This window comes from Benincasa hispida, chromosome 11 (assembly GCF_027475165.1).
Source record: "Benincasa hispida cultivar pf3 chromosome 11, pf3_genome.v1.1, whole genome shotgun sequence".
Lineage (NCBI taxonomy): Eukaryota > Viridiplantae > Streptophyta > Magnoliopsida > Cucurbitales > Cucurbitaceae > Benincasa > Benincasa hispida.
The window spans coordinates 80,223,673-80,236,452 of record NC_143488.1 but is presented as its reverse complement, the minus strand read 5'-3'; the positions used below and the strand labels follow the sequence as shown (position 1 = coordinate 80,236,452).

The 12,780-nt window shown below is 34.2% G+C and overlaps 1 protein-coding gene across 1 annotated transcript; it reads right to left on the bottom strand.

Annotated features, from left to right (window-relative positions):
- Positions 1–351: 351 nt before the first annotated feature.
- On the bottom strand, positions 352–12,574 carry ASD1 (alpha-L-arabinofuranosidase 1). The gene is made up of 18 exons (XM_039048748.2): positions 11,924–12,574; positions 11,259–11,446; positions 10,377–10,431; positions 9,833–10,044; positions 8,836–8,957; positions 8,614–8,761; positions 7,476–7,545; positions 6,588–6,733; positions 5,445–5,490; positions 5,305–5,357; positions 4,196–4,340; positions 3,665–3,783; positions 3,443–3,514; positions 3,238–3,341; positions 2,157–2,213; positions 1,872–2,070; positions 1,067–1,213; positions 352–752 (listed from the first exon to the last, which is right to left on the bottom strand). Exons 2-18 carry the CDS (start codon positions 11,436–11,438, stop codon positions 603–605), a joined length of 2,025 nt encoding a protein of 674 aa, XP_038904676.1. The 5' UTR covers positions 11,439–11,446; positions 11,924–12,574; the 3' UTR covers positions 352–602.
- Between the last annotated feature and the right edge of the window lie 206 nt (positions 12,575–12,780).

Below are 12,780 nucleotides of genomic sequence, written 5' to 3'. Positions count from 1 at the left end.
TAAGCATTATACAATGAGAAAGTTTGTGGACGGACTTGAATAATGGCAACTTAATTGGAACAATATAAGTGAGCATTACCTAAAAAGGGTATGAAATTTTTATTGTCGAGTTGCCCATCACAATTGAAGAAGTGTTAGAATCATTCATTCAAAGTTTACTAGAAAAATAATTAATAATGGATTGGATTATGTCGTTGATTAGTTCTCCTTAATCATTAATATAATGGAAGTAAAGTTGATGACAATGTACAGTTGAGTTCTTGTACTTTTGTACAATCCATTAATCAATAGCGAGATTATTTGTAACTCACAATCACCGCAACAACGTTATAAAAGAAGAAAACAAAATCATTATCAAACGATGTAAATCATTTCATCCTTTAATTAGTATGTTTATTTACAAGGGCGTCATTGATATCAAATCATACGTCAACACGACCCCTCCCCCAGAAACTGTACAATGGGAGGAGCATACTATATGCTTATTTCACTTAGAAGCAAACGCTAAGGTGAATAACATAGATCTCTCAACCTATCCAAAGTTGAAAGATTACCAGACATGCATGCTTTCACTGTGTTGCTTATTAGCTTCATATCCCACTTCAGATAGCAGATGCTGAGGAATGATGGCTTCCAGGCATCTTAATACTGCTAGATTCCATTAACAAGTCAAATGAAGTTACAGAATGTGGGAGGATTACTGCGTCCATGTTTTCGCCAGCGGAGTTAAGAGGAACTTCGACGGGGAACACCTGCAATCACGAAACGTCAGGGTTAAAGCCTAAGGCAACGAGGGTTTCACCTAAGAATTTAGTTAACTAGCTATCTGGGTATAATAATAAGCATCCATTTTAAACTTCAGATTTGCAACTTCAGAGTAAATCAGTTTCTTATCATGGAACCAAAGCTCTCTTGCATTTTGCAGCTCTGCTTGGCAAACTCTGACATATCAAATTGTTCTCTAAATGTTCTCTTTCTTTTCATCATGCAAATATGCAAGTTTAGTACTGTTTCTCCTTTACATGTCTAGGAATGAATTTCAAGATCAAGGGGGTACTTGAATTACCTTCTTTGGGTTATTCAAGGAATTCTCATCCATCAAATTACTAGATGTAAGTACAGTCTGAGATGACCCAGATTTCCGAATTGAGTATGCATTCAAATTATTTACAGATATCTTGAGACTCACTTTGATGCTTCCAAAGTTAACAATCTGCAAAAGATTGATATTTCAGAGTCCTAACTTATTAGTGTGCCATGAAAGTAGAGGGACTTGCAGAAAATGAAACATACAATGAAGTAATGCAGAAGATATGTTTTTACAGAACTGATATAACTAAAAGATTGGAACTTTTGGTCATGCTATGGAAGATATACAAGAAAAAGAAAAACTGAAAGGCTCAACAGTGATTTATTTCATACAAAGTCACGTGCTAGTTTAAGTGAGCCTCACAAACTAACTTCCACGAAATGGAGAAAATTTCTGGAGATAATTTATAAAGTAGAACCTATCATTTGTAACATCAACATCAAGCTTTAAACATGCATGTAAAATTGTAAGGAATATACTTAGGCTAAATGGTCAAACTTGCATAAGTCCATCAACAGCTAGTAAATGGATTTCAAAAGGGTGGTGTATGAATAGTAATTTCAGAATTTCACAAGAGAGGTAAAATGTTAGAAAATTGGGGTTCTACTAATTGAAAATTTGGACACTTTTTTTTTTGTTGGCCCCCATGGAAACTACCAAAGAAGGAAGCAATGACATTAAGTGAAGAACTAAGAAAATATCCCCAGATTCAAGGAGAATTCAGCATCCTTTTTTTAATGGCAATGTATAAGTGAAAACATATATGGATATACATAGATACCTTTAGTCTAAGATAGTAATTGTCATCTTCCGCATTTTTCCAGATAATGGAAGATGCAATTAGGGAAGAAGCAGAATTAGCATCCAGTGTTGTATCAAGAAGAGTTGCTCCACTTGACACATTGAAGAAACGTTGCACCCAGTAGCTAGGCGTTCCGTAAAGGTGCGATGAGTTGAAGACAATAGCATCTGGATTCCACCTTTATGAAAGAAGGTTTTACATTTTAGTGTATCAATCAATCATTCTAATACTTGACATCGATGATAAGCCAAGAGAAAGTGATACCTTCTGTCATTAGTATTCACGAAAAGTGGTGCATAGCTTGCCATTTCAACAATGTCACTGCAAAAAAAATATTAGAGAAAAAGAAAAAATCTCAAACAGTTCTCAGTGCCTTGTCCTCTCTTTACTTAGCCATTCACTTTTTGCATGAGTAGGAACCAACAAGAGGTCCCATTCTCAGAATTTCCTTATCTGAGAATCAAACAGTAATGGTTCTTGGTACATGTACAAAACGATTAGAAAATTTCTAAGTTACCGACCAAGCATTAATTCTCAGGTCAGATGAAAAAACATAAACTGTAATTCACTTATGGATGGGTTGCTAGGGTATGGTGGTTGTCCCCCAACCCAATGAAGAGGATGATTCTGGAAACTTGAAAGTAAATAACTACCAATCGAATACAACAATAAACTTTCTACTTATCAATATTTTGTATGCTTCACCAAAATGTGAAGAGAATTTAAGTTATGCTCTATTCCTTTCAGGAGTAAATAAACTTATTAAAATCAGAAGTAATGAACAGAACCTTTTGTTCTGATGCACTGAAAGAAAGCTAGTTATTTAGATTAACTGGGCATTCATTAATCCCTTCAGAGATACAATCGAAATAAGAATCAGTCTCATCTACAAAACAAGGAGAATGACTTTCAAATCAACACAATGCCCTTTGTTTGCAGAATCCAAGGCAGGAATTGGAAAATGTTTATTTTCTTCGAAAACATTAATGTTAGAGCATCAGATAGGAAAATTTGTAAGCTTTTGAAGCATAAGGATACTTCCTTTCTAGTCTTCCCAATAATCCATGGAAAGATTTCAAGATCTACCAATTTGTTAAATATTTCTCTCAAGTTACTGGTTTTACTTGTTAAAACATAAATTTTATGTCAGTCCCATTTCCAACTTCCTTTCAAATGAATAAATACAATTTGAGTTGACAAAACCTAGATGGATTATTGTGATAAGGCAAAAGACTTTTTAAACCCAATCATTGACACCATTATACCAGCCTAAGAATATCATCAGTGACGTCCATTAAATTAGGAAAAATTTCTCAATGTTATCATTGTTTCGAATATTAAAAACCTGTTCTTCTCAAGGCCAATGAGAAATGCAGCTTCAGCGGTGGCTGCGAGAAGACTGCCTGTGCCAGCATCTGATCCTGTCACAGCATACTCACTCACAAAAGCCTGCAGAGTAATCATAAAAGTTGGTTTGTATTTGATTTTACATTTAGAGACAATAGAAAGAGAGGAATAAAGTGGAGGAAGTAGAGAAGCATGAACAATACCTTGGGACCACTACGAGATGTTTTATCAAACTTATGAGCCATTGAAAACATTTGGTTGGCGGAGGTATATATCTAATCAAGAGATAAATTAGTATGAAATCAATTTTTAAATGTAGTAGGAAATAATAAAATAAAAAAAAAAAAACCTTATTCCAACAATCTGAAATCATAAACAATATTCCATTTGCAAAAGAAGAAAAGGCGACGCTTAAGAAAACTTACATGAAAGTCATAGTAATCAGCTGGGTGATCCAACTTCCGAGAAGACCCATCACAGTTAGAAATTATTTTTATGTCAGGATAGGCACGTTTTATAGCATTGTAGATCTTGACATAATTTCCTGCCCAAATAAAAGTTTTTTTTAAAAAAATAATATATATAGAGAGAAAGAGTAGAGAAAATGTACAACCTTTGAATAAACATCACTTGATCCATATCATAGTCCTCACCCCACAAGAATATAAGCATAGTGCGCAAGGTTTCGATTCTTTTGCTTGTTAAAATTATAACGACAGGAAAAAAGATAAAATGTATACTTATTTGCTAAAAGAACAGATTAACTCAGAGAGTAACTGAATTTTACGAAACAGTTTTTCCACTAAAGAATCTGAATCAAGCCTGTTAACCAATAAAGGTCTATGCATTGACAATTTTGCTCTATACTCTGCATAGTTAAACAATGCTAGAAGTTCAGAACCATATGGAAACATGAAGAAAATAACAGGAAAACACTCTTTAAAAGATTGAGAAACCTCTGTAGTTCTTTTTGCCACAGTCCTCATTTCCAAGGGCAACATACTTTAAGTCAAAAGGTTCTGGATGCCCCATTGAAGCCCGAATGGAACCCCACATAGAACTAGGATCTCCTCTTGCAAACTCAATGCTGTCAAGGGCTTCCTAAAATCATTACATTGTGATTAGATGAATACGACTTGATAAAATCAAAATACTAGGCTTTTGTTAGTATGGCTATGTTTTAAAGATTTCACAAGATACACGCTGCCAATTATTTTAATATTGCAAATTTATCAACGTGGAATACAATAAAAATCTCACAAAGCATATTTTCTAGTCAAATTATTAGCCTGATATCAATCAGGGACAGAGCTCTATTCCATTTTAGAAGTAGGGGAAAACACAAGATCAATCATATGCACATCAAAAAAAGGTGACAGCGTGACACAACTTCGTATCTCAAGTCACTAAGTATTGATGAGCTTACCAATATGTTTATCAGGACCCCTTTTCAAGATCTCTATTGGTTGAAACTTGCAACTATTGTGTCTTGATCTCAATGAAATCTACAATTAATTCTTCTTTATCTAAACCGGAGGTGGGACTAAGGGCAAGAAAGAACACTCATACAATAGTTATAACTTAAGATCCCTAACCCCTGTAAGGCATTGCTCAACCAAAATGTCACCATTTGGTCCACAGCTAGATTCGATACTTTCCTTTGGTTGTCAGAGTAAAAGGGTTTTTTGTTCTTAACACTTGAAGCCCTTTCTTTTGGCTGTCAAGCGTTTTATGTTGTTTTTTGGTTTGGCCTGACTCCTATTTGGCTGTTCTTTTTTTTTTTTTAATGGCCATTGTAGATCTTCTATTTGCACCGTGAAATTATGGTTTTTCATTTTTTTTAATCAAAACAACATCCTTTAAAAGCTATAGGTACAAATCCCCACTCCCATGTCTATATGGTAAATGAATAAATAAATAAAAATGGATGTCTTAAAATCTTTATTTCGTTTTAACAGTGGTTTGGACATAGGACCACTCCCTTGAGGGACTAGAACGGCAAGTCAGAAAATCATTAAAATAGCTGGTCATAATTTAGCAGAAAATGAAATGATTGTAAGCATACCTGCACAAACGGTGAGATATCGGATGTATCTACCTGATCTTGGTGGCTGATTCCTAAGAAAATTCAATTAGATAATGAGAAGAAAAAAATAAATACATAAAAGGAGACAGAAGGAAGGTAAGATAACCATCATGGATTACCATTATTCAACACCCAAACTGGCGCAGCACCAAGATCTTCTGCCAGCTGCAAAGGCAAGTGTTAGGATACTTCCTAACTAGAATAAGGTCTAAGTATATTGAAATATAAAGATGCAGAAATACAAGATAAACCAAGTTCAAGTACTTGGAATCTCTCTCTTGAGTATACTAACTCAAGCCCTAAACCTCCCCACTCTTGCCTACCCTAACTCACTCACCCTCCTATTTATAACAAGATTCACTAACTAACTTCCTATCTAATCACTCTTATGCCCCTTATTAATACTATACTAATATTCTTATCTAGGTACCTTACAGTAAGCTCAAGAAATAATTAAGTATACAACCAATCTTGAACAAGAGTATCAATAATAAAATGCAAATAATAGACGTTTTGTCCACAATTTTATAGTCTAATACAAATTATGAGATAAAATTAAAAGGCAACTTCTTCTCTGGAGGCTAACTTAATGATTCATCACCAGTATGAGATAAATTTTTTTATTTTTACTGCTCGTCTCATCTTTTCTTTATTTCCAAATTTTAAGGGAAAATTTCTTGACAAACTTGATTATGCGTCCCATCCCTTCACTAACTCCATTTCACCCTTTCAACCTTTTAATTCAAATGTTTCTAAGTCCTTTATAACATGGTAATGACATTGATAATACCACCGAGGGATTCACGATCAGTTAAATCTGGAATGTCTTTCTTCAATCCCTGAACATACCTAGCAACCTGACGATATTTGACTTTGACGAGGTTCACTAGTGCATTGATCTTGTACAAATTCTCAATAGATAAGACACACTACTAGGAATCGAATCAACCACAACATTAGATGATTCCCATCAATCCCTAAAGCAAACCATCTCTATCTATTGGACTAACATAAATCCTACAGATTTTGGTTTTCATTATTTTCTCTCTTTTCTTGTGTTCTCCCTGTTTCCTTATTTTGTTTCAATTGGAGGATATCTTACGGCAATTTCTTTTTGTTGCACTAATCTTTCATACTATGATATACCCAAGTGTTTCTTGTATTAAAGAAAGTATATTGACAGGATCCTTGTTGAGTGTGTTAAGGTCTGAAAAAATAAAATATAAAATTATCGCTCCAAGAAAATTAAGTACGACACTCACTTGGAGAAATTCAAAATAGCCAAGCCCATCATCAGTCCAGTACATCCAAACATCACCAAAGTGTCCAGGTCTCTGTTCCCATGGTCCAACGGTTTCTTTCCAACGAAATGCATTTCTTAACCATTCACCTTCCACAAAGCATCCACCTACATTTATACGATTAAGATTTCTTATCAGTTACCATGACCTTTGAGAACATCGTAAATAATCACTGTTTAATCCCGGCAAGTCTCAATGTGTTATAAACAAGCGTGAGTGGTCATAGACTCATAATTGATGCATGATCTCTAAAGTGTACAATAGAACAAGTCCAACACTTAAGCCAGAAAAAATAATGGATCTTACATATGGACTAAATTTGAAATTTGTAGCATAAATTCCTATAATTCAAACATTAATGACAGCCTGATAAGATTTGAGCGAAAGAAGAAAAAATGAAGCAGAGCAACCATTCACAATAGAGATTGAACTTCATGAAAAATTAGTATATCCCAAAAAATGTATTTAGCTCGATCAACTTTTGATGAGAATGAAAGTGTGAACAAGGGGGAGGAACCACTCATTAATTGTTCACAGGACTATAGACTAAAAATGAGGGGGGGGTTTGGGCATAAGTAACCAATCTGTAGGTGCTGGAGCTATACATGAATGGGAGCAGCAGAGTAAGTTAAGCTCTGTGGCCAATTTTTTTCCCCTATCCTTAGACTAAATTCAAGGAGATTACATAGATTTCCAAGAGGACGTTTTGCACGTGATTCAATTCTTATTAACAAGAAGAAAGTACAAAAGAGAGGAAAGATAAGATATCCACCTCCCAAGCCAGAATATACCCATTTGTACACTTCTCTCCCAACTTATCAAAAGATGATTAACGAAATCAATAATTACCTGGAAATCTAATGAATCGTGGTTCCAAATCAGCCATCATTTGGACTAGATCGCTTCGGAAACCATGACCCTGCAGAATGACAATGGTTATAATGGTATAGAAAGTGAATTACATGATTTCTGTTTAATAAGAAAGTATAACCACTCATCTGACATTGTTTAACATCTTATAAATGTTAAGTGTCTTTTTGATGCCCAAACCCACCACTTGAAATAAGGACACATTGATTCTAAGTTTCACATCAATGCAAGATTTTATTCCTTTCACATCCTCAAAAAATCGAGTAAATAGTTGTTTCATTTTTATTCTTTGGACATAGCTCCTATATATTTGTTCAATGATTCTATACCATGTATCAAAATTCTAGAACTATCATGATCCAGCGGAAGATAAAGAATATTAACTATCATTTGCTATAAAAAAAATGGAGGATAAAAGAATGAAATGCAGCTCAATTGCAACTAAAAGTCAATTTATCTTCTATTCCCTGAAAATCACCCAACTATGTAACTATAACTGGATAAGATTTTGAAAATAAAAACTACCATAAGGGTTAAAGAAAAAAGTATTTGAATTAACTAAAAAAGAAACACTTAAGACGTCAACTTAAAAATGAAAAAGACAAAATGAGGTTTGATTTAAACTCCTGAAGCAGTAAAATTATTTCTCACCACTAATGTCAAAGAATAATGCACATGAACCATTTTAAATCTTTTGTAAGAACATGAACCATTTTGAATCATACATAACGATTCGCTTGAGTTCCCCAAAGGCGTAGTACAGTAGTCACGTTCATCTCATCCTCAAAAGATACATATATTTATGCATTGCCTAGCACCATAAGCAGAAAACTGTGGACAAGGTCCAAAACCCCAAACTCATGAAATCCCATCAACTGGGTAGTATGATGACATAGGGTTGGATCAAACATTGTAATTCTAAATTCCCATCTTTGAGTAACATCTTTTAATAGAAAAACAATTATGAATAACATCTCCTAAACAAGAAGATAATTCTTATGTCCCCTATTTAACTTTATAAATTCTAATTGACCCGATGTTTACATTTACTTGTTAAAAGCGCATTATAGATTTAGACGATTGATACCTGATTTAGACAAAATATAGACAGATTTACCTTATATGTTTCCACAGGCATGGCGGAGACTTGGTCAAACCATATTACCCCTTTATTTGATGTTGTCAACTGAAGACGTGAGTTGTGATTAGTTTCTGTGGCATTCAATAGAACCTCCATCTTTGTCCAGTTTGACACATCATCAGATCTACAAAGACAAGTAATTTATATTGAATTGCCACTCCACCAAGGAATTCTTTTGAAAAATTCAGATAACCTCACATGATGGATGCTGTTGCCAACTTTTTCAACCCACTTGAATCTGTGAGCGAAACAGACACGTCAATTTTTCCAGAGGATCGAACAAAAAGAGTCACTTTGTATGCCTTCCCTTGTTCAATATTCTGAAGAGAGAGAGGGACAATGAAAAAAAATCAGGAAACCAAATTTAGAATTTTAGGGGTCATTTCGGGCACCAACTAGAAGTTGGTGGAGTGGGTTATTATAGTCCACTCCATGTTTGGGACACCAAATATAATAGTGGTGTGTACACCTATTTATAACCTACAACAAGTATAGCAAATACTATTTCAAAACCCTCTTTGCTACAATATTTACTATTTGTTACAATATTTACTACTTGCCACTCATCCTCTATTTTCTTCTTTGCAATAGTGTTTGCTATTTCCTACCCAAACAAAAATAGTTTACACCCCAAACACAAATTATTATAACCCAAACTAAAATAGTCTATACCCCAAACACTAACTATTATAACCCACCAACTATAATAACCATTGACTATAATAACCAACTCCATACCCCAAATGCTCCCTTAAGGAGCGTTTGGGGTAATGAGTTAGTTATTATAGTCCTAGGTTATTAAAGCTGGGTTACAATAGTTTGTGTTTGGAGTGTAAATTATCTTAGTTTGGGTTATAATAGTATGTGTTTGAGGTGTAAACTATTTTAGTTTGAGAAGGAAATAGTAAACACTGTAGCAAATAATAAAAAAATGATGAATGTAAAATAATAAAAACTATAATAAATAGTAAATACTGTAGTAAATGAGGGTTTTGAAATAGTGTTGACTATAGCTAATTTGAGGTTTTGAAATAGTTTTTATTGTAGCAAGAGGTGGTTATTATATTTTGATGATAACCCTTGCCCCAAACGCCCCTTTAGAGTTTATAAAGGGGACCTCCCTAAGACGAAAGGGTCCAACAAATTCCAAAGCATAAAAGTATGGCTAAGAAAATCCTTCTCAAAGAGGATTTACCATGCCCCAGAATCCAGGGTTGTAGACACCAACCCCTCCGGTCGGACAGGTGTTGATACCTCCATTGTCACACAACACATCCATACGGAGGGCCACCTTATTCCGATCAAAGCAAGATGAACGATCTGTTGATACAGTTATAGTTGACTCATCTCCTATGATTGTCCAAGGACTAATATTCGATGGAGTATTTGGACCCCCAGCTTCAAATCCTGTGGAAAAAAGATCATGAAGATTATATCGTCAGCATGTTCTTGCTTTTATTTTAATTGAAAACACAAATAAATCCTCCATGGTTCCACCTAAGTAAACACGAGGTGCTTCCAAAACAAAAAATTGATGAATGGATTGGCTCATTTAGTAAACAAATTTCTGTTGAAAACAAACTATGGATGCAAGAACTCAATAAATACTCCAAGCCCTTCATTTGTCAGGACCATAACATATACAAATGGGATTCCACTGTTATGAATTCATCACCCATCATCTTCTTTATGCTATTTTCATAAATAAGGAAAATGAGGACTGGAATATCATAGCTGACCTCTGTTGCTCACAAGCTCCGCCCATATTCCACCGGCCCCTGCATGATTAATTTCCTGCAAAGAAAACATCCAAAGAAGCTCAGCCTGCTTTCTTTTTAAATAATAACAAGACTTTTCATTTAATAAATCGAAAGGAATTACATCCAGAAGGGGGAAAACAAACCCCTTGATATTTTTTTCAAAAGTAATAAAACAATCCCCAAGATCACAAAAACAAGCTCCAAATTGTAAAATGCTGTAAAGTAGATTAGTGACAAAAGAACTTAGAATGATGTCATTATACATTAAAAATGGTATTAGAATGTCCACGATAACATCAATAGCAACAATAATCAAATTGTTCCAATTTAACAATCAAATTGAGCTAATATAACATCACATCGGAGAACAGGAATGTAAACACAAATTCTTAATCTTTAGTATTTCGCCCGTTAGGACATTAAATGCTTCAACAAAATAGTATTAACCTCATATACAAAATTTAGGAAACAAAAATTAGTAAAATAACTACCGTAAGCTACATCAAAGAAATGTCAAATCATTAACAAACTAAACCAAGAGTTTAGCTGTTTTTGGAGTAAGCTGAGAACTATTTCTCATAGCGAGCTAGAAAATTTTTATAATTTCAATGATATATGACCTTTCAAAGCACTCAAAAACTTTTGGCATCTGAATAACTATTTTCAATAGCAAGTCGATGATATCAATAAGCATATACATGTATTTCTAAAGATAAACCTTGGACTCTCAATAAAAAGCATTCACAAACATGAAAGATAATCATGAATCATATTGGAATAATTTCAGAAAAAAACAAGTTGAAATTCAGAAGAAAAAAAATGTAACTGAAAGAAACAGAAAAAACAATTTAAGTAACCAACCTCAAAAAATATTCCAAAAAGTGTCTCGGGAATTTGCCGTGTCGATGCATCTGAAGCATTAACAGTGAGCCGAACAGGCTGGACAGTATCATCTCCAATGGCAAAGAATGTACTAACAGAGACAACCACAATACCAAAGCATAGCAGAAGAACATAGTATGAAACTTTACGAGAAGCCATTACAAACACTGCATCCAACGTTATCAAACCCAAAAAGGTAAATGAAAACCCTTATATATAGAACAATTAAACAGTAAAGAGTCAACAAAAGGACAAAATCAATGCAGAAACAGCAAAATAAACAGTTTGGTAGTTCATCCATAATTATACAAACACGTTGCCATTACAACAATATATAGCAGCAAAGGTAACGACAGTAAGCAACAACATGGTGCAAAAACTGATAAATTACAACATCGAATTTGGTAAACAAAAAAACACTAACAAACCGGAACAATAGAGATATAACAGCCAATATCACAACAACGATCAAGCGATTAACTAGTGACACTTGATATAAATGAAATCAGAGAATATTCATTTCAGGAAAAACGTAAAACCCAATTCACAAGCAAAACAGATTCTCAACAAGATCAGACTTATTGACACACAAGCACTTCAAAATCAACAGGAAACATAAACGAGGATTGTATTGATCCGTGAACCTGCTAAAATTTATCAATCCCCACGAGTTCAAACTCGTAAACTCGAGTTGGAGTTGTCCTATATTTGCTCAGTCAAGCTCCTTATAAAGGGCGAAGATGACCCCAAGTGAGAGACTACCCTGTTTTCCTTGCTTTCACGTAAAAATTCCAAGAGATAAAGGGAAAAATCTATCTGGGTGTTGAGTACAAGTAGAACCCATCACTGGATTCAAGATTTGCTTCAATGGGTCCCGCTCCATTACGTCCCGAACTCCGCCCATTGACCTTGTAAAACACAGGACGCGACTGTAATTCGTGGGAAGGAAGAAATGTTCGTGTAGCCAGAGGATATGGCATTTTACCCCAACTTTTGCTTAAAGAAACGACGATAAAAATGATGAACGTTTGTCGCAGATCATTGATATTGATGATGATGGTGTCAAAAATCCTATCCAAATATTCCCTTTTCCTTTCGTTTTTGCTTCAAAGCCACGTCCACTTCTTCATTGGTAATGGCGAAAAACTGCGACCCCACTTCGATCAAATTGGATTAAGAGCTCCTCGTTTGGAATTGAGTGTCCATGGAAGATAAGGAAAGTTTTCCTTTTTTTCTTCTTCATCCCAACTGCACTTCATTTCCTCTCATAGTACTCATACAATAATCCATTGTTCAATCATTTTTAGAATTTTTTTCATTTTTACACCTATCTCTCTTATTTTCTTACTTTTAAATTATATTAGTTAAATTATAAATTTGATTCCTATTAATTCTTGAATTTAGTTTCTATAATTATAATTTAATGAAAAATTATCGAAAATAGTCTTAAAAGTTTTCGTCTTTCACAACTAGCACGTTAAAAAACTTGTTAAAATAACTT

What these genes read in the sequence shown, in the direction of transcription:
- ASD1 (XM_039048748.2), bottom strand. Translation starts at nt 11,438, where the DNA reads ATGGCTTCTCGTAAAGTTTCATACTATGTTCTTCTGCTATGCTTTGGT. An exon ending in TTTTTGGAATATTTTTTGAG is followed by an intron (nt 10,432 to 11,258) that starts GTTGGTTACTTA and finishes TTTTCTTTGCAG; the next exon opens with GAAATTAATCATGCAGGGGC. An exon ending in GCTATTTTGAATTTCTCCAA is followed by an intron (nt 5,491 to 6,587) that starts GTGAGTGTCGTA and finishes TTGCCTTTGCAG; the next exon opens with CTGGCAGAAGATCTTGGTGC.